This window comes from Sturnira hondurensis, unplaced genomic scaffold, assembly GCF_014824575.4.
Source record: "Sturnira hondurensis isolate 20B ecotype Veracruz unplaced genomic scaffold, ASM1482457v3 Scaffold0002840, whole genome shotgun sequence".
Lineage (NCBI taxonomy): Eukaryota > Metazoa > Chordata > Mammalia > Chiroptera > Phyllostomidae > Sturnira > Sturnira hondurensis.
In genome coordinates, this window is record NW_028075471.1 from 20530900 (window position 1) to 20557775 (window position 26876).

At 52.5% G+C, this 26876-nt stretch overlaps 2 protein-coding genes across 3 annotated transcripts; both read right to left on the reverse strand.

Moving 5' to 3' along the window:
* Window positions 1-10546: 10546 nt before the first annotated feature.
* On the reverse strand, window positions 10547-17095 carry DDX56 (DEAD-box helicase 56). 2 transcript variants are annotated; one of them, XM_037041015.1, is made up of 14 exons: window positions 16988-17095; window positions 16692-16853; window positions 15989-16149; window positions 15672-15842; window positions 15462-15552; window positions 14665-14909; window positions 14251-14370; window positions 13610-13723; window positions 13423-13517; window positions 12703-12776; window positions 12523-12612; window positions 11900-12005; window positions 11180-11250; window positions 10547-10823 (listed from the first exon to the last, which is right to left on the reverse strand). In XM_037041015.1, the coding sequence occupies exons 1-14, from the start codon at window positions 17045-17047 to the stop codon at window positions 10746-10748; spliced, it is 1638 nt and encodes a 545-aa protein (XP_036896910.1). In that variant the 5' UTR covers window positions 17048-17095; the 3' UTR covers window positions 10547-10745. The 2 variants fall into 2 exon arrangements, with proteins under 2 accessions (XP_036896910.1, XP_036896911.1); XM_037041016.1 differs by having other exon boundaries at window positions 15989-16145; window positions 16688-16853.
* A 2899-nt stretch (window positions 17096-19994) lies between these two features.
* On the reverse strand, window positions 19995-23182 carry TMED4 (transmembrane p24 trafficking protein 4). The gene is made up of 5 exons (XM_037041017.1): window positions 22981-23182; window positions 22761-22861; window positions 22471-22596; window positions 22077-22223; window positions 19995-20995 (listed from the first exon to the last, which is right to left on the reverse strand). Exons 1-5 carry the CDS (start codon window positions 23138-23140, stop codon window positions 20846-20848), a joined length of 684 nt encoding a protein of 227 aa, XP_036896912.1. The 5' UTR covers window positions 23141-23182; the 3' UTR covers window positions 19995-20845.
* Window positions 23183-26876: the final 3694 nt, after the last annotated feature.

Below are 26876 nucleotides of genomic sequence, written 5' to 3' on the forward strand. Positions count from 1 at the left end.
AGACAACCTGGCCTCATTGGGTTGGGGACCAATCAGATGAGCCCTGCACCTCCCAGGGCTCCCGCTAGTTAATGATCCACCTGCTCGCCCCTCCCTGCTGTGGCCCCACACTCTCTGATGAGCATCGATGACGATGACGGTGGAAATGCGACGTCTCCCCAACATCCACTTCCCAAAGCAACCTGAGCAGAGAGAGGGCTGAGCCAGCTGGAGACCTGCCACAGCCCAGCACTCACCTGGCCTCTGCTCCAGGGTGTGCTGGCTGGGGGGAGGGGGAGGGGCGGGGGGTGATGCTCAGTGTGGTCCTGCAAACCTCCACTCGGCCCCCACCCCACCCAGTCTCAGACTCCCACTGTCCCCAGCCCTCTCTCGGGTCCAGGCCAGTTCTGGCTGGGACACACCCTTGTGCTGTCATCCTTAGCAACTGTTGTTAATATTAACAGTCTGATAACAGAGGGGACACTTTACCCATGGTGTGACACAGTAACAACTCTGGGCATTGGGGGAAGGCCAGCTTGCTGGGGACTGAGTGCCCAGAGGCCCCGAGGGGAGAGCTATGACCCTCTGCTCCCCTGTCTCCAGTCTCCCCAACCCTGGAGGGCCAAGCTGTGGCTCAGAGGCCCTAGCAGTGCCCCGCCTCACCACAGCCCACGGGCTCAGCATTCGCCATCTGCTCCCTCCTGGTAGAGATCTCCCAATCTCCAGGATGGGCCTGACCTTGGCCCTGATGCCAAGGTGGAGCTGATAAGGGCAGCTGCAGGGACATCTCTGATGCAGCCATCTGCTGGGGTCAGCCACAGGGAGAGACCTCCTGCTTCCCCAACCTGTGTTTCATGGACGCTGGCCTGACCCTGGGGTGTCACCAACCACACATTTGGGAAGACAGAGGTGGGGAAGGGGACCAGAACACGAGGGGTGGCAGGGCAGGCTCAGGATGGACCCTCAGACCTGATACTGGAGAGGAGCTGCAGCAGCCCTGGGCCAGTCACCTCCATCCCCACATCCAGGCTGGACCCCACTCACCCTGGGTCTCTCTCTTCCTCTTGGGTGCCTCCCCCAGCAGCAGGGATTCCAGGTGATGGCAGGAAGCCAACCAGGGTGCATTCTCCAGAGGGCTCACCAGGGACCTTGGGAGACAGTGGGAGTGTGGCTGGGATCTCCTCCAGGGAACAGAATGTGGGTGCTGGTTGAGGACACTTGGGCAGCTTCAGCCCCAGGCCCCTGTGGCCCCTGTGGAGCTGCCAGCCCAGCCCCCACTGCCAACTCAGGGTGGCCCTCGGGAGCCTGTGGCAACAGAGCCCAGCATGGGCTTTGGGGGTCTCCCGTGGGACACCTACAATCTACCATGGTGGCTCCCCTTGCACGCAGCACCTGTGAGGCTGCGGAGGGCACAGGCTCATGGTGAGAGCTTGACACGGGCACACTCTTGTCCCACTTCTCCCTGACTTTTACTCGAACCCCCCACGCTCCACCACGCCCTCATCAGCACACTCATCACCAGGCTGTGTTCCGCCGGCCCACAGGTCTTCTCAGCTGGTCAATTCTCATATCTCATGATGAGTAAGTTTTTGGATGACGTCTTTGTGCCTACCTGTAGTTCCTCAGTTTGCATTTATTTCCTTAAACCCAGATCCCAGAGATGAGATTAGAGTGTCAGAGTGGCATGTTTACGATCCCAAGTGCATAGTTCAGCAGCTCCAGCAGGCAGTCCAGGATGTCCGGGGAGGGACCTGCCAGATTCTTGCATGCTGACTCCCTGAGGGGCGAGACGCTTCCCATGGCCAGCAGCCATATCCAAAGGTGCCCAGTCACCAGCTGCCCCCGCTCTGTGTTAGGTCTGCTGTCAGACTTTACAAATCTCTTAACTGGAGTGGCCCAGTTAAGAGATTAACTGGAGAGGCCCAGAGAGGGAACCGGCCTGAACCCAGCTGCCAAGTGCAGGAAGTGGTGGGAAGGGGCCATCCAGGAACCTCCAGGGATCAGACTGGTTGGAGGCTCAGGGAAGCCCTGTGTGGACGGGTGGCAGGCAGGTGCAGGAGCTTTGGGGCTGGCTGCATGGCTCCTGGGAGCATCAGCCTGTGCATCCCGGCTGAGTGAGGGGCTAGGCGGTGTTGCTCAGCCAGTGATCAGCCAGTCATGGGCAGGGGCCACAGCACAGGGCTGGGTGCTTGTGCAATACTCCGCCCAGCACTGGGCGGGGGTTTGGGGGTTTGGTGATGTCTATGTGGCCTCCGGCTGGTGGGGGTGAGCAGCCTATGGAGTCTGGGCCCCCAGTGGCACCTTCCCGACCCTGGCCGCAGGACCCGGACTAAGTGAGGGGACTGCGTCCACAACCAAGGCTCGAGATTCTGCTTCCTGGGCTCCCAGCCTCTGTCACAACTCACAGTGGCCCGAAATCTGGTTCTGGCCAATGCGAAGCCTTTTTTTTCCTTAATAAACTTAATTCGAATGGACTTATTAGTCTTATGTTTACAGAAAAACTGAGCAGAAAGAGTTCCAATATCCCTTCATCATCCACCAGTTTCCCTGTTGAAACATCTTGGTACATTTGTTGCAATCGATAGGCCAGTACTAACACATTACTAACTGGAGTTAATAATTTACGTCAGAGCTCACTCTCTTGTGTTGTACATTTTACAGGATTTGACAAATACGGAATGACATGTATCTGCCATTATAATATCGCACAGAATAGCTTCTCTACCCCCAAATTCCCTCTGCTCCACCTCTGCGTCCCTCCCTCTCTCAAACCCCTGACAAAGCTTGCTCTTTGTGCAGACATTTCGTGTGTGTGTGTAAAACACAAGAAACATGACATTTACCACCTTGACCATTTCCAAGTGTTCAGTTCAGGGTATTAAATACATGCACATTGTTGTGTGCCCATTGGCACCCCCATCCCATACCTTTGATCGTCCTGAAAACAAGAAATTCTATACTCAGCCCTGGCTGGTGTGGCTCAGTGGATGGAGCACCAGCCTGCAAACAAAGTGTTGCCAGTTCGGTTCCCAGTCAAGGCCCATGCCTGGGTTGCGGGCCAGGTCCCCAGTGCGGGGTGCGTGAGAGGCAACCACACACTGATGGTTCTCTCCCTCTCTTTCTCCCTCCTTTCCCCACTCTCTAAAAATAAACAAATAAAATCTTTTTAAAAAATAAAAAGAAATTCTATACTCATTAAACCATAACTCCCCAGCCTCCAACTCCTGGCGCTCACCATTATACATTCTGTCTTAACGATTTGGGAACCATAGAAGAAATCCAACATAAGTGAATCATATAGTACTTGTCCTTCTATGATGTGCTTATTTCACTCAGCACAATGTCCTCCTCCAGGCCCATCTGTGTTGCAGCGTATTGCAGAAACCTCCTTCCTTTTTAGCCTAAATAGTAGTCCACAGTACGTGTAAACCACACTTTGCTCACCTGCTCACCTATCTATGCGCCCTTGGGTTGTAGTTGCTCTGCATCACTCCTCTCTGAATTACAGGTGTGTGTCCTAGAAACGAATAACACTTAGTCAATGTGCTAGCAATTCGCTGAGGATTTTTGCATCGATGCTCATAGGGATATTGGTCTATAGTTTTATCAGGGCAACTCTGGTCTCAGGGAATGAATTAGTAGCTGTTCCCTCCCATTCAATTCTCCTGAGAGTTTACATAGAGTATTGGTGTCATTTCTCCTTCAAATGTTTGATAGAATTCACCAGTAGAGCTGTCAGGTGCAGAACTTGTCTTTGCCTGCAGACTTTTTTTTATTACTGTTTCAGTCCCCTTACTACTCATAGGTCCATTCAGCTTGTCTATCCATTCATGATGTAGCCTTGGTAGCTTTTGTGTTCCTAGGAGTCTCTGGAGGCGATACAATCTGTTATGTAACAATTGTTCGCATTACTCTCTTGCAGCGCTGTATTTCCGGAGAACTGGCTGTCCCCACTTCCACCTCTGATTTAGTAATTGGAGTCTTTTCTTCCCCGTCGTGGTCCATGCAGCTGGAGGTCTGTCAACTTTGCCTGTCTTTTCAAAGAACCAACTTTTGGGTTCAGTAATTTTCTATGTTGTTTTCCTGTTCTCCGTGTCATTTACCTCTGCTCTAGTCTTTCCTGTGTCCTTCCTCCTGCTTGCTTTGGATTTAGTTGTTTTTCCTACTTCCTTATGTTGTAAAGTGGGGTTGTTGACTCGAAACATTTCTCGCTCTTTTTCATGTGAAGTTACAGCGATAAATGTTCTGCTCAGCACGGCTCTCACTGCATCCCACGGTCCGATGTGCTGCATTTCTGCCTTTGCCCATCTCTATGTTTCCTGTGCTGCTGTGACTTTTTCCTTGGACCATCAGGGGCCCAACTGTAGTGTGTCACTTCCACACGTGTGTGAATTTTTCCACTTTCCTTCTCTCAGTGATTTCTGACTTTATCCAGCTGTGGTCAGAGCATATACGTCATGTGGAATGTAAGTTTTTAAATGTTGAAACTTGATTTGTGGCTGACACCTGGTGTACCATGTGGACTGTCTCATGCGTATCTGAGACTCGAGAATCACGGGTGCTTTGCTGTCGTTGGGTGGCAGGCTCTTAACTGTCTGTGAGATCCCAGTGGTTTGTTGCATTGTTCGAGCCCTCGGTTTCCCTGCTTATTCTGTCTGGTTGTTCTGCCCAACATTGAGAGTGGGGTGTTGAGCCCTCCCTCCGTTATTCTAGAACTTCCTGTTTCTCTATTTCTCCATCCATTTTGCCTCACAGGTTTTGGGCGGTCTGTCCACAGGTGCGTGAATGTTTACACATCCTCACTTTTCCGGCATCGAACTTCTTACTCACATGAAACGTCCTCCTTTGTCTCTGCGAGCACTTTGATTTATAGTCTCCCTGATCTGATGTCAGGAGGGCCGCCCTCCACTCTCCTGTTTGCGTTTGCACAGAAAGCGCCTCTCCCACCCTCTCACTTTCCCCCCGGGGCGGGGTAGGGGGGCATCTCGGGATCTCCTGTGCGTGTCTCGTGGACAGCAAGTTGCTGGAACACACTTTTCAGCCCATTGTGCCAATCTCTGGCTTTCGACTGGAGAGATCAACCTATTTATATTTAAAGTAATTGCTGGTAAGGAGTTACTATTTGTTCTCCGTATGCCTTAGTGTTTTTGTCTCATGTCCTGTATTAGTCTTCTCTTTTATTTGTTTATCTTTAGAGAAGAAGGGAAAAAGAGAAATATCAATGTATGGTTGCCTGTCGTGAGTCCCCTGCTGGGAACTGGCCTGCAACCCAGGCATGTGCCCTGACTGGGAATTGAACCGCGGTCGTGTGGTTCACAGGCCCGAGCTCAATCCACTGAGCTACACCAGCCAGGGCCAGTCTTCTCTTGTGTTTAGTTGATTTTTATTAGAAAACTTTGAAATTCCCTTCTCATTTCCTTTGGTGCATATTCTGTGGCTGTTTTCTTTGTGCTTCCCACAGGCATTACATTGAACATCCTCAACTCTTAACACTCTAATTTGAATTTATTGCAGTTTAGCTTCAATAACATATAAAACTCTGCTTCTTTACAGTGCTGTCTCCATCCCTTTCAATACCTCAAATTACATCTTTTTTAAAAGATTTTATTTATTTATTTAGAGAGAGAGGAAGGGAGGGAGAAAGAGGGAGAGAAACATCAATGTGTGGTTGCCTCTCCCCTCAACTGGAGACCTGGCCTGCAATCCAGGCATGTGTCCTGACTGGGAATTGAACCAGTGACCCTTTGGTTCACAAGCTGGCACTCAATCCACTGAGCTACGCCAGCCCAGGCCAAATTTACATCTTGATATATTGTGTGCCCAAAAGATAGACTAATAGTTATTTCAAATGCATTAGTCTCCTAAGTTATGTAGAAAAGATTTGGAGTTATAGACCAAGATACATTAATACTGGCTTTTGCACTAATTTTCTCTTTAAATTTACTAGTTTCTTACAATGTAGAAAACAAAAAATGCAGCTACAAACCACTTTTACACTAATTCGACTTTTACAATTGTCTGTGTGCTCACACTCCCTAAGGCCTGGCCTCCCCAGTTGGCTGTGAGTCACTGTTCGGTGCCCTGATGAGCCACCCGCAGAGCCCCTTCGGGCACTTCCAGCGGGGCAGACTCAGTTATGAGCTGCCTCAGTTTTCTGTGTATCTGGGCATGTTTTAATTTCTTCTTCACTTTTGAAGGAAAATGTTGCCAGCTATAGGATTCATGTTGATAGCTTTAAAAAAAATAAGCAGCTTAAACATACCAGCCTATGTGTTCTGATGAACAGACAGATGTTTCCCTTTTTCTCCCTTCCCCCATCTCTAAAAATAAATAAAATCTTAAAGAAATTTTTAAAAACTGTTGTAGGGCCCTGGCTGATGTAGCTCAGTGGATTGAGCATGGGCTTCGAACCAAAGGGTTGCAGGTTGGATTCCCAGTCAGGGCACGTGCCTGGGTTTTAGGCCAGGTCCCCAGTGGGGGGCATGTGAAAGGCAACCACACGTTGATATTTCTCTTCCTCTTTCTCCCTATCTTCCCCTCTCTCTAAAAATAAATAAATCTTTAAAAAATCATTGTCTTCTTTATTTTAAAAAAATTGTGGTAGGATGTCACTATGCCAAGATCAGCCTAAAGTGTAAATCTAAGGTCTTTTCAGGTCTTTTCTGAGCCGCTCCCTGGGCTTGTGGAGTCACTTTCCAATTTCCCCTGCATGTGCAGCTGTGTTTGAATCCCCTAGTTTTTATTTTTTTTATTTAATTATTTTTCAAGTACAGTTTTCTGTCTTGAATCCCCTAGTTTTTAATATCTGGCTTCTGAAGGAGGGGAAAGTGAAAAATGAGAGAGGGAATAAAAGGTCACTGGTCCTTTTAATTCCCTGGAAGTCACTTGAGTCAAAAGGAGAGGGTTTTGCTATAAGGGTGGAGGTGCAACAATGGCTGCCTTCCCTTTGTCAGAAGCAGCCGCCAGCCACCAGAGCACAAACCCATGATGTTAGGAAACGGGTGCCATTCTTGCCGCCCCCCACCCCCAGCTCCCACAAGCTGTGTGCAAGACACCCTGGAGCCATGTGCACAGCCCCGTGCCACTTGGCTGGGAGTGAGGAATAAGCAGGTACTGCTGTGCTCAGACTTGGAACAAAACTAAACCCAGTTAACACTCAGAAAAGGGCAGCTGGCCCTGGCTGGGAGTCAGGAAGGCTCCTGAGGGGAAGCAGTGCCTGGGTAAGAGGGTCCTACATCCCGGGTTGCCAGATTCAGCAAGAGTGAGCCAGGGCACCAGCCAGGTTTGAGTTCCAGATAAATGCATCATTGCTTAATATCATCACAAGTACTGACTGGGATGTACATATGCTAAAGGATCATGCCCCATCACAGCACCAAAGGGGGGAAGCTGAGGCAGAAGGAACAGGGCAGGCTGAACCCAGCCTCACCCCACGTTCCAGGTGGGGGTCCACAGACCTGAACAACTTCCTACTCGGCCCCTGAGCCAGAGGGCGTGGGGCCAGCAACTTACTCCCTCCGACCCTTCCCCTATCTGTAGAATAGGATGGGTGCGAGGACATCACCGCTCAGCTCCTGAAGGATGCTCTGGGACCAGGAGCATCAGCCTTCCTGGGGAGGAGGTCGTCAGGAGTGCAGATCAGACCCTAGCCCAGCCTGGCTGGGGTGTCTCACCCTATCAAGCTGCTGTGATCCAAAGGCACATGACAGCTTGAGGATCTTGCGTCAGAGCTGGCTCAGTGGTGCACCCTGCACTGAAAACACTCAATGGGACACATCACTCCTGCAGAGGAGGCCCGGAGCAGGCCAAGAGCAAGGCATCTCCCTTGAGGCAGGGCAGCACATCATGGGCGCCACAAAGACTGCTTCCCAGTGGACTTTCGGGGCATGCCCTGGGAGGAGAGAGTCTGCCCCACATGGCCCCCCCGCACAGTGAGAAGGGAGCTAGGCCAGGGCATCTGCCCCTGCCAGTGGAAGACTTCTTTTCTGGGTAAAAATGGCTGTGACCAATGTGGGACAGCTGGCTCACAGCACCCCTCCCCAAGGTGGGCTGTTCACATGCTTCTTCCTGGGGAAAAGAGGGCATGTAGCGGAGGCACCTTCCAGCACAGTTTCAAACTGTTGACCACTTCCTCCTGGGAACACTGCCCCTGGAGACCAGAGTCCCCAAACCAGCAGTTCCCCAAAAGCTGACTTACTGATCCTCAGCAGATGGGGCATTAGCTGGACTGGGAAATGCACTTGACCCTGATCGTGCTCTGGATCCAGAGGTTTCTAGGAACTGTTACCCCGTTATCACGGAGGCTTAAGGCCATCTGATCGGGGCACAGCCTGCCTAGAGATCAGCTGCACCTGTTCACACCCAGCCAGTTTCTCAGCCCACTTGTGACCCCTTCGGTTTTCTTTGTACCCTCAGACCTGCTGGGCTTCCCCCCACACACACCCCCCAACACTGCCGCCCACTAGTCCCTCAGGACTGCTGGTCCCACCCACTCTTCCAGGCTCAGCCACCTAACAGGCAGCTTCCCAGACCCCTCCAGCCAGGGGATACCCTGCAGAGCCTTCCTAGCACCCTGGACATCCCAAAGGGTGGCTACCCAGCTCCACCCACACTCGCTGGCCCTCAACCGAATGCCTGCACCTGGCTGACCCCAACAGGTGTTGCAGCATAGATGGGTGCTTCTTGGGCCCTGGGAGGTAGGGCATATTGAGGGCTGATTCTTGATCCCCCAAAGCTCCTCCCACGCAAGGCTGAGCCTGCCAACACCCCCAGTCCCTGGCACAGTGTGCCCAGTCAGGTGTGGGTGTGACTGCACCCACCAGAGGTAGGGATGCTCTGGGACTCCACCAACCTCCCTGCCCTTGGTCCCAGTGGGTCACCCTAGGAACCACCACTTCCCTGCTGCTCAGTCAGCTGAGCTACAGCAAGCTGGCCCTGCCCCTGGACTTCCAGGCCCACGCACCTTTCCTGCACTCACTAAGCAGCCTCAACTTCCCCACGTGCAAATGGGTTGTGCAGGGCCAGAATGAGACACCTGGGCACCCGGAGCCCGGGCCAGTCCACACCCCACCCAATGTCAGGGCCTGCTCCAGCTCAGGAAAGGTGACCAGGCAAGGCCAGCTCCCCAACGGTGTGTGGCAAGGCCAGCTCCCCAACAGCAGTGCTTCGAGTGGACGGCAGGCCTGCCTAGCCTCCCCACGCTAGGACCCCCGCACCAGGAGCTTGCTCCTGTGCCCCAGCTCCCACAGGAGCACGTGCATGCCAACTAAGGCACATGCTTTGGCCCACGGTGCACTGTTCAGCGTAGCCACCAGGCCTGCACCCAGTCCCAGACGAAGACACAGACCAGAGAAGAGCCCCCTTCCGGAAGGGCCCTCACTGTTGAAGCCCAAGTGGCCCGTCTCCTATATCCACACTGGTTCTGGGACACAGGCCACTGGCCAGGAGGGACAGCGGTGGCGGGTCACAGGAGCAGGTACACAGTGAGGCGGCTGCACTGCTCCAGAGCAAGCCCATGACTGCGGCCAGGCCTCGGCTCCTAGCCTGCCTTGCAAAGCAGGGGGGAAGGTGTGAGCCCCCTTTCTTCCATACTGCCAGGGGGGTCACCCCAAGGGGACCTAGCAGATGCTGTAAAGCCGCCATTCTTGTTTACCACATCACCTATTCCTCTAAGAGCACCTGAGCCACAGGGGACACGGGTGCCCTGATGCACTGCTCTGGCTGCTGTCTCACCACAGCCACATGATCCCCCAAGCAGAGACCTCTTCCCCTACACATAGCCTGGTCCCAAAAAGTCCTCCAAGCAGACCCGGGGCGGGAAAAGCTAGGGGACCCACCCTAGCAATGACCAAGTGTCGGTGCTCACCCCATACACACCACCCGTGCTGACACCACAGCGAGTTTTCCTTCTGAAACACTCAGGCCACCAGGCTTTCTCCCCGACTGTGTCCCAGTGCCCCCAGCCCCACACCAGGTCTCCCCCTCCACAGCCAACCTGCGAGGCCCACCAAGCAGGTGGAGAGGATCCTGGGATGAGGAGCACAACCAAGGGCAGCCAGCAGGGCCTGTCGTCCGCACAGCAGGAGCTGGGCGGCTGGCCCGACAGGGAAACCCTCTCCTGTCAGGGCCTCACAGCCGAGTGCAGAGCAAAGAACAATGCATGTGAACAATGCCCCTCACCCCCACCCCAGGCACTGAGAGCACATGCAGGTGTGCTGACAGGAGCAGCGAGGTACTGGAGGGCTGCATCCACTACATGCAGCACTGGGGGGGAGGCAGCAGACTCAAGGTGAGGAAGGCCTGTCCTCCCTGTGGGTGAAATGTCATTTCCAAGCTTCAAGAGATAGGGGCTGGTCAGCAAGACCCCAAACAGAGGCCATGGGAGAAGGTGTGGGCTGAAAGAGACTTGGACAGGGCAGGTGTCTCCCAAAGACTAAGGGTCTCAGGCTGTAGCGTCACACAGCTGACCCCTGCTGGCCAAAGGGACTGCATACAGCTGGCAGGGCCAGGCACTCCCTCCCAGAGCAGTTTTGGGGGCAGTCCCTTCCCACCTGCAGTAGGCCCAAAACAAGGCAGCAAGAACCTTTATTGTCTGTAAGGCACAAACGCTGGCCTGGCAGTGCCATGGGCCTGGAGGCCACAGTCCGCCTGCCTGAGACCCAGGGTGTCCCTCCAGGGCAGAAATCCAGTCTGTCCAAGGGAATGCCTGCTTCCCACTGTGCTCGACCATGGGAGCCCCGGAAGACATGCAGACTGCCTGGACAGACTCAGGAGGGCTCCATCGTGGGTCTCCGCTTCTGTCCTCTGTGCCTGAAGCTGCGCAGTGGGTTCTGGGCCTTTGCCTTCTGTGGAAGGAGGTCACAGGTCAGCAGGGGGAGTTGGACGTTGAATGCCCAAACTGAGACAGGCTCTGAGAAGTGGGTGGTGCCGCCACTTCAGGGCCCTGCAATCCAGTTGCCCAGGACAGATGCTACTGTGGCCACCACATCTGGCAGCCTCCGGCCCACCTCCCCCCTACAGCTGGGAGGAGAGCAGAGGGCAGAGGGACAGAAAGCCAGTCCTCCTTTGCTCCTAGAGACATAGGTGGGGGACTGAGGGAGTCCCAGCCCCCATGACTTTGACCTGGGAGCTAGGAATTTAGGGCCAGTTGTTGGAGCCACTTCCTCCAAAGCATGTACACCGTGGTGATGAGGGGACATACCTTGACCTTCTTAAAGGACACCTTCTTCCGCTTCTTGTGAGGGCGAACCACGCCGCGAAGAGCAGGAGGGACTGCAAGAGACAAGAGGCCTCAGCAGCTGCCGCCCAGCCCCTGGCCAACCCCTCTGCACCCACACACCCTGCAGGCCCCCGAGCAGGCTCTCCCCCATTGTGACCCAAGCCATACTACAGTCCATGGTCAAGTGCCCACAATGCTATTTGTTCTCACAGAGGCTGCTGCAATAATCACGTAACAGAAAAAAAAAAAAAAAAAAAAACACTGACAGTATGTTTCTGAAAAAGAAAATGCTGCTAAAACAGAAAAAAACCGTGATCCTCCCACGTGTGGTGCGTCACCACAAATGCATCCAGGCTGGTCGCCTCTCCCCACACCTCCACCCTCACCTGTGAGCTCTGTCACTCCTGCCTGCAGCAGGAGCCTTGGCCTCTGCCCTCACCCCCACCTGCCCTCAGTGCAAGCACAGGCCCATCCAGCCAGGCCCCACGCTGCTGGCAAATGACTTTGCTCCGACATGACACAGATGGGGCTCTCTCTGTGTTCCTTGTGCCACCTGTCCCCAGAGTAACACGCAGTGGGGATGCAAGGTGAGTGGGTCTACGTGTGTCTGTGCACATGCTGCCACCGGGCTAAGAGGTCCCGGCAGCCCAGCACATGGTGCCCAGGACCCACTGCGCCACCACCTGCCCAGGGCCCACTCACCCAGATAGTCAGGGACATGGCCCAAGTGAGGCTTCACCACAGCAGGGTGCAAGGGCAGGTCATGACGCAGCAGCTGGAGATCCCTGGGGTTGTCTTCAAAGTATGTCTGAGGGGGGCAGGAGGAGAGTGCTGCAGGGCATGCCCGTGGTGTGGTATCCCAGGGTTCCCGGGGGACAACTCACGCTTGGAGTTTACAAAGCAGGGTTTTATACCACCTGTGCTGATCACCTGGTCCCTCCCAGATGCAACAGCCAATGGGATCTCACTTCCCCCGCCACACTCACTGCCTTTTCTGTGGAGCATTTGGTGGCACACAGTAGCATAGCGCACCCGTCCCTTGGCACTATCCCAGGCTGTCCCACCACTGACACACACACAGCCCCTCCTCCTGGTCTGTGCAGCACTCCCTGCTTTGCTCAGCGTCTCTGTGGGGGGTGCTCAAGTGTGCCTGCTTCTGGACACAACACTAGGACTAGCTCGGGCACACGCATAACATGCATGTTGACAGACTCCGTCATGGTGGCAGACAGGGCTACTGTCCTCCACAGTCACCTCAAGCCAAACACATGGCTCCACAAGTCCTACCCACCACCTAGGCCTCAGCCTGGGTTCAGCACCCTTACCTTCAGCTTCTCTGAGTGCAGAAGCTCCTCCTTGATCTCCTTCAGCCTTGCCTCTCGGATGGCCTGCTTAGTTACAGAGCGCATAGCGTCCTGGGCAGACACAGAGGGTCAGGGCACTGGGGCAGCCAGGGTCCCCCTCCCTCAGGAACCCACTGCATCCGCCTCCTCCAGCCCACTCACCCTGCAGCGGTAGCGGAAGCCCTCGATCTCCTCCATGTGGAACTGGTAGGGGAGCAGGGCGGGGGCCCCAGTCTCTGTAGCGAAGCAACCGTGAGCAACACCAAGGCCACAGACCTGGAACCGCCCACACCCCCCACCCCCGTGAGCGGACACTACCGGCCCACTCCCTGCAACTCGATCTGCACATGCAGCGAGAAACCTGGGTCTTGCCAACAGCTGCAACAGTTCTCCGGGTGCTGCAGCCAGGGCAGCCCAATGCCCCGTGTCTCCAGTGCCCGCCACACCCCTCATCCTCAGGACCTGCCTAGCCCCTTACTCTCCTTCCCCAAGGCCACTCTGAACCCCACATCCTTAACGTTCTGGTCGTAGGCCACTCGCCCACCCCTCTTCCACCATCTCCTTCTCAGAGCCTGGGACAGAGCCTGGCTGCCCCAAGACCACACCATCTCCCAAGGCTGCCTCCTAAGACACCACCAGCCTTGGTAGCATCTCCCAAACCCCCTTCCCTGCCCCTGGCTCTTTTGTCACTGGGGCAGGAAGTACTTGTGACTTGGACCTGGGCTTGCTCATCTGTGATGGGGGCAGTGCCTGCTATAGAAGGCAGGATGGGGATAGAGCAAGGGACCTGGGGTGAGCAGGGCCGAGCAGGTAGGTGGTGGCTGGTCACACTAGTGTCCTGGCTCTGTGGCATCCTGGGTGAAGCTTGGCCCTGGCTCTTACCTCCACCGAGAAGCTCCTCAATCTTGCCCAGCTGGGACTGCTCTGTCGGCAGCACGAAGGTCAAGACTACGCCTGGGTTATTGGCACGTGCCGTCCTGCAATGAGACGGCCCCATTCATGCTTCAGGCCTGCGTCCTCAGGGAGCCCACAGTCCTGGTGCCCAGCCAGCCACACCCAGCCCCCCTACCTGCCAGCACGGTGGATATAGGCCTCAGGGCTGGGGGGGAGGTCAAAGTTGAGCACAGCAGACACATGGTGGAAGTCTATGCCTCGGGCCACACCTGCCTCTGGGTCAGAGGCCCTGCAGGGAACACAACAGGCTCACCCTGGCCCTCCCTGGGCTGAGTTCTCATGCCCATTAAATTCACTGAGTCTCCAAACAAAGCTTGTGTGGAGCCACAGGACCTAAGAGTGTAAGACTTGACCTTCAGAACTGGTCCAGGAGCAGGGCAGCGGGGAAGCCACAACTCAGCCCTGACCTCGGCTCTGGGGCATCAGCGAAACTAACTGCCCTATGCAGTGATCTGAGAACCCCACCAGGCAGACACACTCCAGACTCCCTTTGCCCCTCAAAAATATCCTCCCCACAAGTCACAACTGCACCTAGAGCAGACTAGGCCATCTCCCCGTGCCAGCCAGTGCTCCAACAACCCAGACAGCCCAGCCCCTTGTGCCACCAGAGACCATGCGCGCCCTTCACTGCCCTTCTCCAGGCCCAGCAGCCGGGCAGGGGCTCTGTGGGCTATGCTGGCAGACTCCTGGCTCCTCACCCTAGCACCCCGGTTTGTCTCTCTGAGGAGGCGTGGGAGGACAGAAGCATGGGCTCACCTATCCCCCTTGGGCCCTGTGCCCCGACGCTTGCCTTTGACTGGGGCCCCGAGGACTTCGGCATCAGTTGCTATGACACAGTCGTAGAAGCCTTGGTTGAACTGTGAGATGATGTGGCACCTATGAGCCAAGAGGGGAGGGTCAACCCCAGTAGCTCATCCACCCCAGCACTGCTGTGACCATCATCCCCTGGCTCTCCCTCCTCTTAAACTCTTCTCCGGCTTTATCTTAGTGACTCAACCCCTCAGCTGAAGACAGAGCAACAGTGGGTCTCTTGGAGTTTGTGACAAAGTCACTGTCGATTAAGCCCAAAACCTGGCCTCTAAGCACTTAGGACACAAGAGCATCAAGTGCATCTCCCCTCTCCAAGCCCATCTTCAATGTGTTTCAGCTGAGACATCCACCACAGCACACCTGGAGCGCAGGGGGAGCTCCCCATTGAGCACGCAGGCGGGGATGCTGAACTGCTCCAGGAACAGGCGCAGCCGGTAACTCCGCTCCAGAGTGTTGACAAAGAGCAGGGACTTGCCCCGAATCAACGAGAGCTTGAGCAGGGCATACAGCAACAAAAATTTGTCTTCCTCTGTGTCACAGACCACCTGAAACTGCTGAAGCTGCTCTGGCCCTGGCAGCTGGGACTCTTGCAACTTGAGAGTGACCTGGGGGGACAGGACTGTGGTCAGGAAAGAGGAGAAAAATGCTATTGCAAGCCACTGGCTCACCAACCACAGTGCAAATGTGCTAGTTCAGAGCACCATGGGTCCCCTCCAGCTGGTGTAAGGAGTCAAAGGCCCCTAATATGTAGAATGTAAAATTACATGCAAAGCATTTGGGGAACAGAACACAGAGAAACAAATGACTGGAGTGAGGAGGGGCATCCTACAACGGCAGCCTTTCTGAAAAGCAGAGGTCACAAAGTGGAGAACTTTCACCTGCTGCTAAAGGCAGCCTTTCTGCCGCTTGAGGTCCCTGCTCAGGCCTTTAGGTGAACTATCATTTAAACCCCTAAGGGACCTGTGGAACTGTACAGTGACTTTAGATTTAAAGGGAGGGAGGTATTGATGAATACTGGCTCGTAGTGCTTTAAAAACAGAAGGCTAAACCAGTAACAACTGCCCCCCCCCACAAAACCCCTGAGCAGGGAGCAGGGAGGATCAAGTCCTCAGACAGCCACATGTCAGCTGCTCCAGATGCTTGCACAGGGCACTCACCGGGTTATGCAGCACCAGCTCCTTGAGTGTCTGTACGTCTTCATTAAAAGTAGCTGACATCAGAAAAGCCTGATAAATCCGGGGCAAGTGACTAAAATAAAACAGACCTCCATCAGACTCCAGCTCCATGGGCCTCTAACTGTGGCAGCTTCTGGCCCCCTGCCCTAAGCCCTGGTGTTGACTCACAGCCCTCACATGCCTCTTCCTTACCAGAGAAGACTCTTGAGCTCTTCCTCGAAGCCAAAAGAGAAAAGAAGATCAGCCTCATCCATCACCAGCAGCTCCAGGGAGTCCCGCAGCTTCAAGTTGTCTTTTTGCACATGGTTTAATACGCGAGAAGGGGTCCCCACCACTATGTCGGGCTTCTCCATCAGCACAGCTCTGTAGACAGGCAACGCTTCAGTGTTGGGAGGAGGTAAGCTGGGACCTCTCCCAGGACCGGCCCCCTTCCTTCCTGGCTGCACATAAACCCAATCCCACACCTCTGTGCAGCTTCATTCCCACACAACCCTGGTTCTTTCCCCCACCTTTGAGAGGCTGAGTCTTCTGCAGCTGAGACATTGGCCACCCGGATGTCTCGGGCACAGTAGGCAGCCAGCTGCTGAATCATGGACTGGGCCTGCCGAGCTAGTTCCTTGGTAGGCACGAGGACAAGACCGCGCACAGCCTGCTCCACTGCTGGACCTGACTGAAAGAGCACAAACTGAGTACTTCAGACAGTCCGTTCCCATCACTGTGGCTATCTGGTGCTTTCTCTAACTCTTCGAGACAATTTGACCCAACTCCTGTGACTTCCAAATGACTCGGTGCTTACTTCTCTGCACCTCAGGATGTGGAACAAGAGGGCTCTTTCCCAAGCGTTGACCCTCAAAGACTAACTTACTTCAGGGTTATCAAATTACTTAAAATGCACCAGTCACGCAGTTGGTGTTTCATCATAGCCTATAAGGGATGGGGGCGGGGAGTGATTTTTACAGCAGAAAGAAGATTTACTCAAAATTACAAAGTGGCAGTAGCGGACTAAGACCCAGGTGACCTGAAGTCCAGCCCCGACGTCTGCCACGACAGCACCAGGCTTTCTCGGGCCATCCCTCACAGGTTTAAGAGGCCACAAGAAGGCCTGGCTCTTGGGAAAGACCGGTGACAACCACACGCCTTTCCGAAAGGGCACGACAAGCATTCAAACCCCTGTATCTCCCCTCCCGCCTTTGGGCCCCTGCCGTGACCCACCGCCTTCCTGTGGAGCAGCAGCTGCAGCATCGGAATGGCATAGGCAGCCGTCTTCCCAGAGCCAGTGCGGGCCCGAGCCAGGAGGTCCTTCCCCTCCAGGGCCAGCGGGATGGCCTTTTCCTGGATCAGTGTGGGTCGTGACCAGCCCAGGTCGGTGACGGCCTAAGAGAGACGAGGGGCGGCTCATGCGGCACGCACCCTAGAGTGGCCCCCAGCCAGGCCGGCCCAGCTTCACAGCCCGCCGCGTCCCCGCTGCCGCCCGCCACATCGGCCCTGATCCTTAGTCCCCGTGGTACCTGCAGCAGCCGCGGATCAAGGCCCATGTGTTCAAAGCCCAGCTGCTCAGAGTCGGCCATGCTGGAGCTCCTTAGTGACAGCGCGCATGCGCAGCACAAAAAGCGTGCGACGCCTGGGCGGGTCAAAGCAACAACCAATGAGCGTCGGAGGAGCCATCACTCTCAGGAGAGCTGGGGCGTTGCCTTCCGGTGTGCCGGCGGAGCGTTGCGGCTACATTGGTGTGCCAGGCCCGGGATTCTGAACAGAGCTGGTAGGGAGCCGATGGTCGCCTGAGACTGCTACGGCTCCCCTTTCGCCCTCTGACACCGCCTGCTAATGCTTGCTGGGTTGGGGTTTCCTGCGGTGGGTGTGGTCCCTCTGTGCTCGCCTTCGCCGCCCCACGGGGTAGATAGCTCGCAAGTAGTTATAGGTTGTGGCTTTACCTTCGTTAGCCCGTCTTTGAGCCCCACTGAGCGTGGAGCCCCTAAGAGCAGGGGCCCCTAAGAGCAGCCCGTGGTAGCTTCTTGGGAGCACCCTCGCCTGCCCTGCTGTCCGGGTCTGCTTGAGCGCTGGCTGCTCCACCTGCTGCGGTCAGGAAGAGTTCCCCGCAGAGGAGTTCCAGGGTCTGTAGCAGTGGTGGGGACACAGGAAGATGAGCGGGGACAACAGCTTTCTAAGTAGACCGCAACTGACAGTGGGTGTGGCAGAATATGGTAGAGGCCACCAAGAGGCTAGCTGAGATTCTGAGCCACAAGAGGGTCCAAAAAAAGGCAATTGGACTGTGCCAGGACGAGGATTGGAAGAATGAGTAGCATGAGACAAAAAGGAAGGTAGGTGTGCCTGGGGTTCCCTAACCTGGCTGTCCAACAGTTACCTGCACAGCTTGGTTAAAATCCTCAGATTGTTGCCCCAGGTGGTGGTTGGAGCATCCTCCTATACCAAATATTGTGGGTTTCATCCCCAGGTGCCCCAGGCACTTGTGGGAAGCAACCAATCCATGTTTCTGTCACATTGATGTTTCTCCCTCTTCTCCTCTCTCAAAAAATCAATAAACACATCCTCAGGTGAGGACTGAAAGAAAATGAGGATTCTTGGTTTCCACCAGTGTTAGTTTGCTGTTGCTGCTGATTTACCATAAGCTTAGTGGCTTAAGACAGTACCAACTTATCATCGGTACTTACAGTTTTATAGGTCAGAAGTCTGACAAGGTCTCACGGGATTGAAATCATGCTGTTGGCAGGGCTGCCTTCCCTTTGGGAGACTAGAGGGACAATTCCTGCCTGGCCTTTCCCAGCCCAGCCAGTAGCCCCCTTCCTCCATCCATCTTAAAAGCCAGCAAAGGTGGTTGAGTCCTCGCTTCGTTTCACCGACCTTCCATTGCCTCCCTCCTCAGGAAACTCATGAGGACACTGGGCACACCCAGATAATCCAGGATGAGCTGCCCTTTAAAATCTGTTGTTAGCAGCCTGAAGTCCCCTTTGCCTTGTTAGGTGACAATCACAGGTCACAGGGATTAGGACACAGGCATCACTGGAGGGCCATCATCCCGGCAACCACATGAACCTGCTTTGTCGGCCTGGACCTGGGTGAAGCTCAGGTATTTGTTTCCCAGATGGCTCTTTGCGTCGGCTCTGACATGGGCCCAGTAAGACTGCCAGAGATGAGGGTGAGAACAGAGCAATTTGCACACCATGGGTCAAGTGACAGTGGGACCAAGTGACCAAAGATAGACATGGGGCCTGCAGTCCCAGTGAGAGCCTGGAACCCAGCCAGGATGACAGGGCATCAGATTGGCTCCCTACCCTTTTAAAATCTTTTTGTGGTACAGAGGTAAAGGCCGTTTGGTGGGACATCGTGATCTTAGAAACAGTTTCAGGAAGGGAATCAGGGTAGTATATAGTGGGCGATGGGGTCACTACAGTTCCATGAATAAAAAAAACTTTTAGCCTGTAACGTGTCTGTGAAGACACTCAGCAGTACAGAAGTGCCTACCTGCACCCCACCTCTGGGAGTGTGATGTAATCCCACGTTTGCACTCACTCCACTCCCCTTCCTGCAACAAACTGCCCAACCAACCAGTAAGATGCAGTCGTGTCCACCACTGGCGGATGGTGGGAGCTAGCCTCAGCTCTTGCCTGGAAATTCCAGTCCTTCCACGGGCCAGACTGGCTTTACTGGCTGGACTCCTAGTATCAGCCACAGAGCAGACATGTACATGTTCCCTCCCCCCAGTCTCAGGCCAGTGGCCCACACAACCAGCTGGTTCCAATTTCCTGTTTACTGTAACACAAAGAAAACTGGAAACAATTTTAAATATACTGCCCTGACTGGTGCGGCTCTGTTGGGCATCACCCCACAAAGGGAAATGTCACCAGTTCAATTCCTAATTAGGGCACATGCCTGGGTTTCAGGTTTGGTCCCCAGTCAAGGTGCATATGAATGGCAACTGATCAGTGTCTTCTCCCTCCCTAAAAATAAATACATAGTGTGTTATAAAAGATGCTTTTAAAAATAAACATCCAAAAAAATTTGGGTATGTCAATTATGGCATTTCCCCTCCCAGGGCTGTTAACACAGCCATCCAAAATTAGAAATGTGGAACATGCAGAATTTCAAAAATACTGAATTACAATGCCTATAAATCTAAATTGCAAATATTTTTATAAGTAAAAATAGGTATAAAGATGGAGTAGTATAGGACATAAGAAAAACATGAAAGAATATAGTTCTGCAGGTCAAATAAACAAGACCATGAAATAAAATTAATGGCATTGTTTTCCAGAGCAGACAGCATGAAGGGAGCGTGGTTACACTTACTGTCCCAGGACTTAACCCCTCACATGACCTGAGTGGCTAAGTGACCACTCCTGTACCCACATGCCAAGCCTGAGATCAGGCTAGGCCTAAGCACCGCAAGCCCAACCCTCTGGTCCACTCTGCAGAGGCAGTACAGGCCAGAAGCCTCACCTCCACTTCCCCCAGGGTGCCTCCCCTCTACCCACAAGCTCTCATTTCATTTCAAAGATAGCCAGTACAACACATTTTATTTCACTGGAAAAATCTGTGTGAAGAACCCACCCTGGTTCCACGAAAAGTCACCATTGCTTAAATAAAGGGCAAGGGAAGTGGGAGGGCTGGAGTGCCCTGCCCTGTGCGTACTCTTGTGCTTGAGCTCTTCCCGAGGCCCCATGACGAACCCTCAGGTGTCCCAGGGGGTCTCTGCCTGGCCCTCAGGTAAACCTGGACCACAGCTGGGATGTCTGCTTTCCAGCCCGCAGACCACTGAACTCAGAGCTGCCATAGCAGTTACCAAAACACATGTGGACTCAGAATGCAGACGGGCTGCACTGGTGTTTTCAGCTAGTCACACAGGCAGTGACACTTCAACTAGGAAGGAAAATATATAATTTATCAAAAAATAGTTCTAATACATAGAAAAACTTTTCAATCCTGTAGGGCCTCTGCCCCTTATTTACATTCATAAAGCCACTGAGTGAACCCAGGGCTGTCAGGGGCGAGGAGGCGGGCCTCTTGGGTAGGGCATTTCCACCGCCTACTGATGAGTAGATGAAGACAAGTCACAGGGCAGACTTGTCATTTGCTCATTTTGTGACAGGATGGAGAGGAAATCAATGGAGGCCGAAGAAGCAAGATGTAGTTCCAGGACAGTTCTGACTGTGCACAAACCCCAGGATGTTTCTGAAATCTTGGACCAATGTCCTTGTCCTTGAAAACCTGTGTTAACAAGTGGCTGATTGGGAGGCTTTGCTGCTAGGGAACCAATGTGGTTTATATTTTTTTCATTTTTTCCCCTCACAAGACAGGTAAGTAAGTACCAAATAACTGAGGTGAGAGGGAAGGGTCATATGGGGAGGACACTACACCAGCTTCTTGGCCTCAAAGAAGCTCTTGAGGTGACGCATCTGCCAGATGCCTGTGAGGATGAGAATGACAGTCTGAGCGATGGACCACCACAGGACCCTCTGGTTGGTGCTCTCACTGGTCAGACGAAAGCGCTCCTCACGATACTGCATGGGACAACAAACCCAGGATTACAGGTGCAGGAAAACCTGGTCCTGGCTCTAAAAAAACATCCCATGGAACTACCCCACCAAACACCTTCGGTACTGCCTGACTCCACCAGGAGTGCCCCAGGGAAGTGATATGCAGCAGCCTTTCCACCAGCATTTCTGCTGGGATGGAAATCCTGCTCCAACCATTTCGAGCAAGATCCCAAGGTAAACAGGCAATGCCTAGACTTTCACTTTATTCTATAGAGGTTAAAAAGAGCTGTCTGGACAAGCGATTTTCAACTGCTGTGCCGCCAGAATTTTATTTTTATTTTCTTAAATATATTTTAGGGAGAAGAGAAGGGAAGGAGAAAGAGAGGGGGAAAAACATCAATCAGTTGCCTCTCGCACACCCCCAGCTAGGAACCTGGCCTACAACCCAGGTATGTGCCCTGAGTGGGAATGGAACTGGCGACCATTCTATTTATGGGATGATGCCCAACCCACTGAGCCACACCAGTCAGGGCATGCCGGAATTTTTAAAACATGCAATACCCAACTCTTTGGCCAGGAATACAGACTTTTTTCCCCCTTAGACTGTCAAATAAAAAAATGACAAGAGCCAACACAATAGCCATCTAGTGTGAATGAATCCAAACTATACCTATTTTTTTGGTCAGATCGCGAAGTATATACTGTAATGTATTTTGGGGGGTGCAGCAGAATTTACTAATTAGTTTGTATATGTCACAAGGTGAAGAAGGGTGAAAAATCACTGCTCTAGCCCTGGCTGGTGTGACTCAGTGGATTGAGTATAGACCTGCTAGGGTTCCATTCCCAGTCAGGGCACATGCCTGGGTTTGGGGCCAGGTTCCCAGTGGGGAGGGGGTGCGAGAAACAACTGACTGATGTTTCTCCTCCTCTCTCTAAATAAAATCTTTGTATGGAAGGAAGGGAGGAAAGAAGGAAATGGCTGCTCTAGTGATACCCTCCATTCTGCTCTCTGAACAGCTCATTAGGAAGGCCCCAAGCAGAAACTCCAGTGTGTGTGGTGGGTACAAGGGTCAACTGCCAGGTCCCAGGAGTGACATGCCCTTACCCTTTGGTAGTCCTGCTCCTTCTGGATCTGTTCCACCTGATCAAGCAGCTGGCGGGCTCGGAGCTGCAGCTCTGTCAGTTTGTCCTTCGCCGCGATCTCAGGGTAATTGTTGGCATGCTCCCCCACCTGGATGTCTAGGTGCACACGCTACAAGGACATGGGGTGGGAGCCCGAAAGTAGGGTCAGAAACAGAGGTTGCCGTGTCCGAGATGGGGAGGCTCCAACGGCCTTTTCCAGACTACGGAACCCACTCTTGTCCTGGCTGCGGGACAGAAGAGCAGTGTTTCCCCAATTGTGACTATGCGACAAAGTGTCACAAATGATGATGGTGATAAATGAGACCTTTGGAACCAAGTGAGAGATTCCGAGCTGTAGCCAAAGAACGTTCTCTCACCAGTCTGCCACCAGCGAAGAGCGCCATCCTGGTGGAGTTGGAGTGCAAGCAGATCTGGTGGTCACCGGGGGTGTGGGAAGTGAAGGTGAAGCGCCCCTCGGAGCCGTACTGCCGGGACAGCACCACCTGCAACATGGAAGCCTGTGGAAGCCCCACCTGCACTGACCTCTCCAGGGGCAGCTGATGTTCTCCGAGCTCCGCACGTCCCATAGGGCTCTGGAGAAGGTAGGCCTGCCACAATGTGCTGAACGCCCATGCCACTCCCTGCAGGCAGACAGTGGTGGCCCTACCTTGCCTTCAGGGTCCTTCACCTCCACATGCATGCCCAGGCCCGGGGTCGAGGGGAGGAAGACCTCCTTCTGCTTATCCCACATCTGAGTGCGATAGTTTCCTGCGGAGTGACACAGCCGTCATCACCTGCCTTGTCAGCCGGATGACAAGGGACACCGCGGGGCGCTGCGACTGCGTCTGGGGGACACTCAGAACCCGTCCACCCCCAACCCGTCTGACCGATGACCATGGTCTCGTCAGGGATTTCCTCGATAAAACAGCGCTTCTCGGTCTCGCCAATGTGGAAGTAGAGCCCCCGAACGCCCACCGCGCACAAAATGACCAGCAGCAACGCCCGCCGCCCCATCGCGAGTTGCAGCAGGGACTCGACCCCTGCCATTGCCCGCCCTCCTCCGTCAAGCGCGCCTGCGCACGCCTGCGCGATGCTTTCAGGTGACGCAGCTTGGGCCAGACGCAAAGCACGCGCCACGCGTGCCCCGCCCCTTCCAGGCCAAGGAGCTAGGGCTTCTGGAGTTTACGCATGCGCAGAGCGTCTGGGCCGGAGCGGAGGGAGGGAGAACCCTTCAGCTCCTCAGCGACGTAGACTAGCACGGTACCAACAACAGCCAACGCACACCTTCTCCCCAGCTCCCGGGCGCGCGCCTACGCCTGGCTCCCAGTAAGCGGAACACAACAGCGCACGGACTACGCATGCGCTGAAACGCCTGTGTTTTGTTGTTTTTCTTTTTTCACCCCAACCCGCACTCTAGCCCTAGGGTCCAGTCGGCCCGCGCAATGGACGTGCGTCGGTTATCCCGTAAGGGCTGGGATTGGGCCGGACGGAGGAAGGGTCAGGTAGGCCTGTTACACCGCATAAGGCCTGTGGCAAATGAGTGACAATCCCTTAGATTTTGTTTGAGGAATGATTTGCGCATAGATTTTTAAATTATCCTGTCCTGGCCAAAGGTGACCAGTGAAACATGAGGCACCAGGGGGTACAATATACTTTTGTAAGTAATGTTTGATCTGAACCAGGTAGTTTGTCTCACCTTGCAGTTTTTAGGAAATTAAGAAGTCGGAGGACAGCATGAGGAAACAATAAAGCAAATTCAGAATACAGGACAACTGGATTCAACCTTTCAAAAACTGAAGAGAGGAGGGGAAAGTGGGAGAAATAGACTCAATTAAAAGAGACAGCGTGTGCCCAAGCCCAAATAGACATGTGACCTTGGCTGGGCCTTGGTGTGGTAGGAAGGTTGCAGAACTAGCACCAAACAATACCTCCTTCCCCCATCCACGTGCTCTTCCCCAGGTGGGGGGTGGAGCATCTATTTCCCTCCACATCTGGACTGGCCCTATATGGCTCTGGGGCCTGGGCCTTTAGGCTTCCATTCTCAGTCACTGGAATGATGCCTTTTGGGACACTTCCATTAGAAGAGCTGCCACAGGCAATACATGGCGCAAGAGTCCGCTATCACCGTCCAAACTACTCCACATAATTATACAACTGGAAAAAAATGAGGCTATGAACTGACAGCCAGACTTCAGGATAGATCGCTAAGATAAAGGAAGGTGCTGGGTTGGAGCGTGGTCCCATAACTGAAGGTCTGGTGTGATATCCAATACCCGGTCAGCGTGCATCTGGGAGGCAACCAGTCCACATTTTCTCTCTCCCCCCACCCCACCTCCCACTCTAACAGAAATTGTTACTTACAGGTAGCATGAATATTCAGTCATACCAATTTGATTGTGTTGGTTAAAACGTGGAAATACTTCTGCTCTAGTTGGTAAATGGCCACTCTCCAAACCCTGAATTCCCTCCACCTCTGCTCTGAGGGTCTGGCAGCCCAGCAGATAACAAGAGATTGCAGAGGAGCAAGGGAGACTTTGCAAACGAGACCTTTTAGTATCTTTTTTTATTTTTGAACCACGTGTATATATTACCTACTTAAAATAAAATTTAAAAGTTAAAGCAAAAAAAAAGTTAAAGCAGTGTAACTGCTGCTCTTTCTCATAGTACCATTTCATGGGTTTGAAGCCACCAGTTGCTGTTTTGGTTTGCCCCAAATCCTGCCCATCCTGTGTTTACCTCTGAATCCCCACCACCTAGAACCAAGCTGGTATGAATATTTGTTCAATGAATGAAGAATGTATCCTTTGATAAAAAAGCATATTGAGGAAAAGCTATGGAATGCAGTGAAGGCAGTGGTCACAAAAGAATTTATAGAAAAAAATGTCTACAGTAAAAAAGATACCAACCCTGGCTGGTGTGGCTCAGTAGACTGAGTGCCCACCGGGGAACCAAAGGGTCACAGGTTCAATTCCCAGTCAGGGCACAGCCTGGGTTACAGGCCAGGTCCTCAGTAGGGGGTGTGTCAGAGGCAACCACACATTGATGTTTCTCTGCCTCTTCCTCCCTCCCTCCCCCTCTCTCTAAAAACAAATAAAATCTTTTTTTTAAGTATATCAAATCAGTAACCTAATTTTACATTTTGAAGAACTAAAAAAAATTTTAAAAAGCAAATTAAACCCAAAGCTGGAAGAAGAAAGGAACAAATAAAAATTATAAATAAATGAAACAATGGAAAAACAAGTCAATGGAAGTAATGTTGGTTCTCTGAAAAGATCAACAAAACCTTTAGCTAGACTGACAGAAAAAAAATCACTAAAATCAGAAATGAAAGTAAACATTACTACTGTGACCTTACAGGTCAGACCCTACTGACCTATTTTTTTTAATTTAAAAAAAAAACCCTAAGAGAATACTATGAACTGCATGCCAACATGTAAGATAACTTCGATGAAATGGATAAATTCCTAGAAACACACAAATTACCTAAACATAACAAGAACCAAAAAGGGTATGGAATAGATGTCTTCCCTGGTGAATTCTAGCAAACATTTAAAGAAAAATTAACACCAATGCTACTTAAGCTCTACCAACAAACTGAAGAGGGGGGAAACACCTCCTACCCCATGCTATGAGGCCAGCACAGCACTGAAACTAGAGCCAAAGACATCACAAGAAAATGAGACCAATATCTCTTATAAACATAGATACAAAACTTCTCAATAAAATACTAGTAAACCAACCTGGCTGGTGTGGCTCAGTGGATTGAGTGCAGGCCTGTGAACTAAACAACCATGGTTCAATTCCCGGTCAGGGCACGTGCCTGGGTTGCAGGCCAGTTGCAGGGGACCCACAAGAGGCAACCATACATTGATGTTTCTCTCCCTCTCTCCTTCCTGTCCCCTCTAAAAATAAATAAATAAAGTCTTTAAAAAAATACTAGTAAACCAAATTCAACAGCATATTTAGATGATTATGCACCATGACCAAGAGGAATTTGTCCCAGGAATGCAAGGATAGTTCACCATTAAAAAATCAATCAATGCAATATACCACAATAGTAAAACAAAAGGAAAAAAATATTATCTCAACTGATGGAGAACAGGCACTTAAAATCCTACATCCCTTCATCTCAATAACACCAGAAAACGAGGAATAGAAAGGAACTTTCTCAACATAGTAAACAATATCTATGAAAATCCCAAAGCAAACATACTCAGTAGTAAAGTCTGAAACATTTCTCTAAGATCAGGAACAAAACAAGGGTGCCCACTCTCAACACTCTACTTAACCCAGTACTGAAAGTTCTAGCTGGGGCAATTCAGCAAGAAAAAGAGAAGACACCCAAACAGGGAAGGAAGAAAAACTATCTTTATTTCCATTCCATGATCCTATATATGGAAAATCCCAAAGAACCCACAAGAAAGTTACGAGAGGTAGTAAATTCAGTGGAGTTGCAGGAGGGAGATCAGTGCACAACAACCAGTAATGAGTGACAGAAGGAGGAAATCAAGAGAGCAGCTCCACTTACAAGTAACACACCAGGGAGTAACCTGACCAAAGAAAAAGACTTGTACACCAAAAAGTACAAAACACTGCCGAAAAAATTAAGACACAAATAAATGGAAAAAACATCCCATGTTCATGGTCTGGAAGACTTAATTTTGTTATGATGCAAGTGCTATCCAAAGCAATCTACAGATTCAACACAATCCCTACCAAAACTCCTACACCTACAGCCTTTTTTGCCAAAGTGGAAAAACCAAACCTTAAATTTATATGAATT

Excerpts from the sequence above, each read along its gene's own strand:
- DDX56 (XM_037041015.1), bottom strand. The coding sequence starts at position 17,047 with ATGGCCGACTCTGAGCAGCTGGGCTTTGAACACATGGGCCTTGATCCG. Across the intron at positions 14,910-15,461 it reads AGCTGGTGCTGCATAACCCG|GTCACTCTCAAGTTGCAAGA; the intron begins GTGAGTGCCCTG and ends CTGTCCCCCCAG. Across the intron at positions 12,613-12,702 it reads GCTTCCGCTACCGCTGCAGG|GACGCTATGCGCTCTGTAAC; the intron begins GTGAGTGGGCTG and ends GTGTCTGCCCAG.
- TMED4 (XM_037041017.1), bottom strand. The coding sequence starts at position 23,140 with ATGGCAGGGGTCGAGTCCCTGCTGCAACTCGCGATGGGGCGGCGGGCG. Across the intron at positions 22,224-22,470 it reads TCTTCGCTGGTGGCAGACTG|CGTGTGCACCTAGACATCCA; the intron begins GTGAGAGAACGT and ends ATGTCCTTGTAG. Across the intron at positions 20,996-22,076 it reads AGGAGCAGGACTACCAAAGG|TATCGTGAGGAGCGCTTTCG; the intron begins GTAAGGGCATGT and ends TGTCCCATGCAG.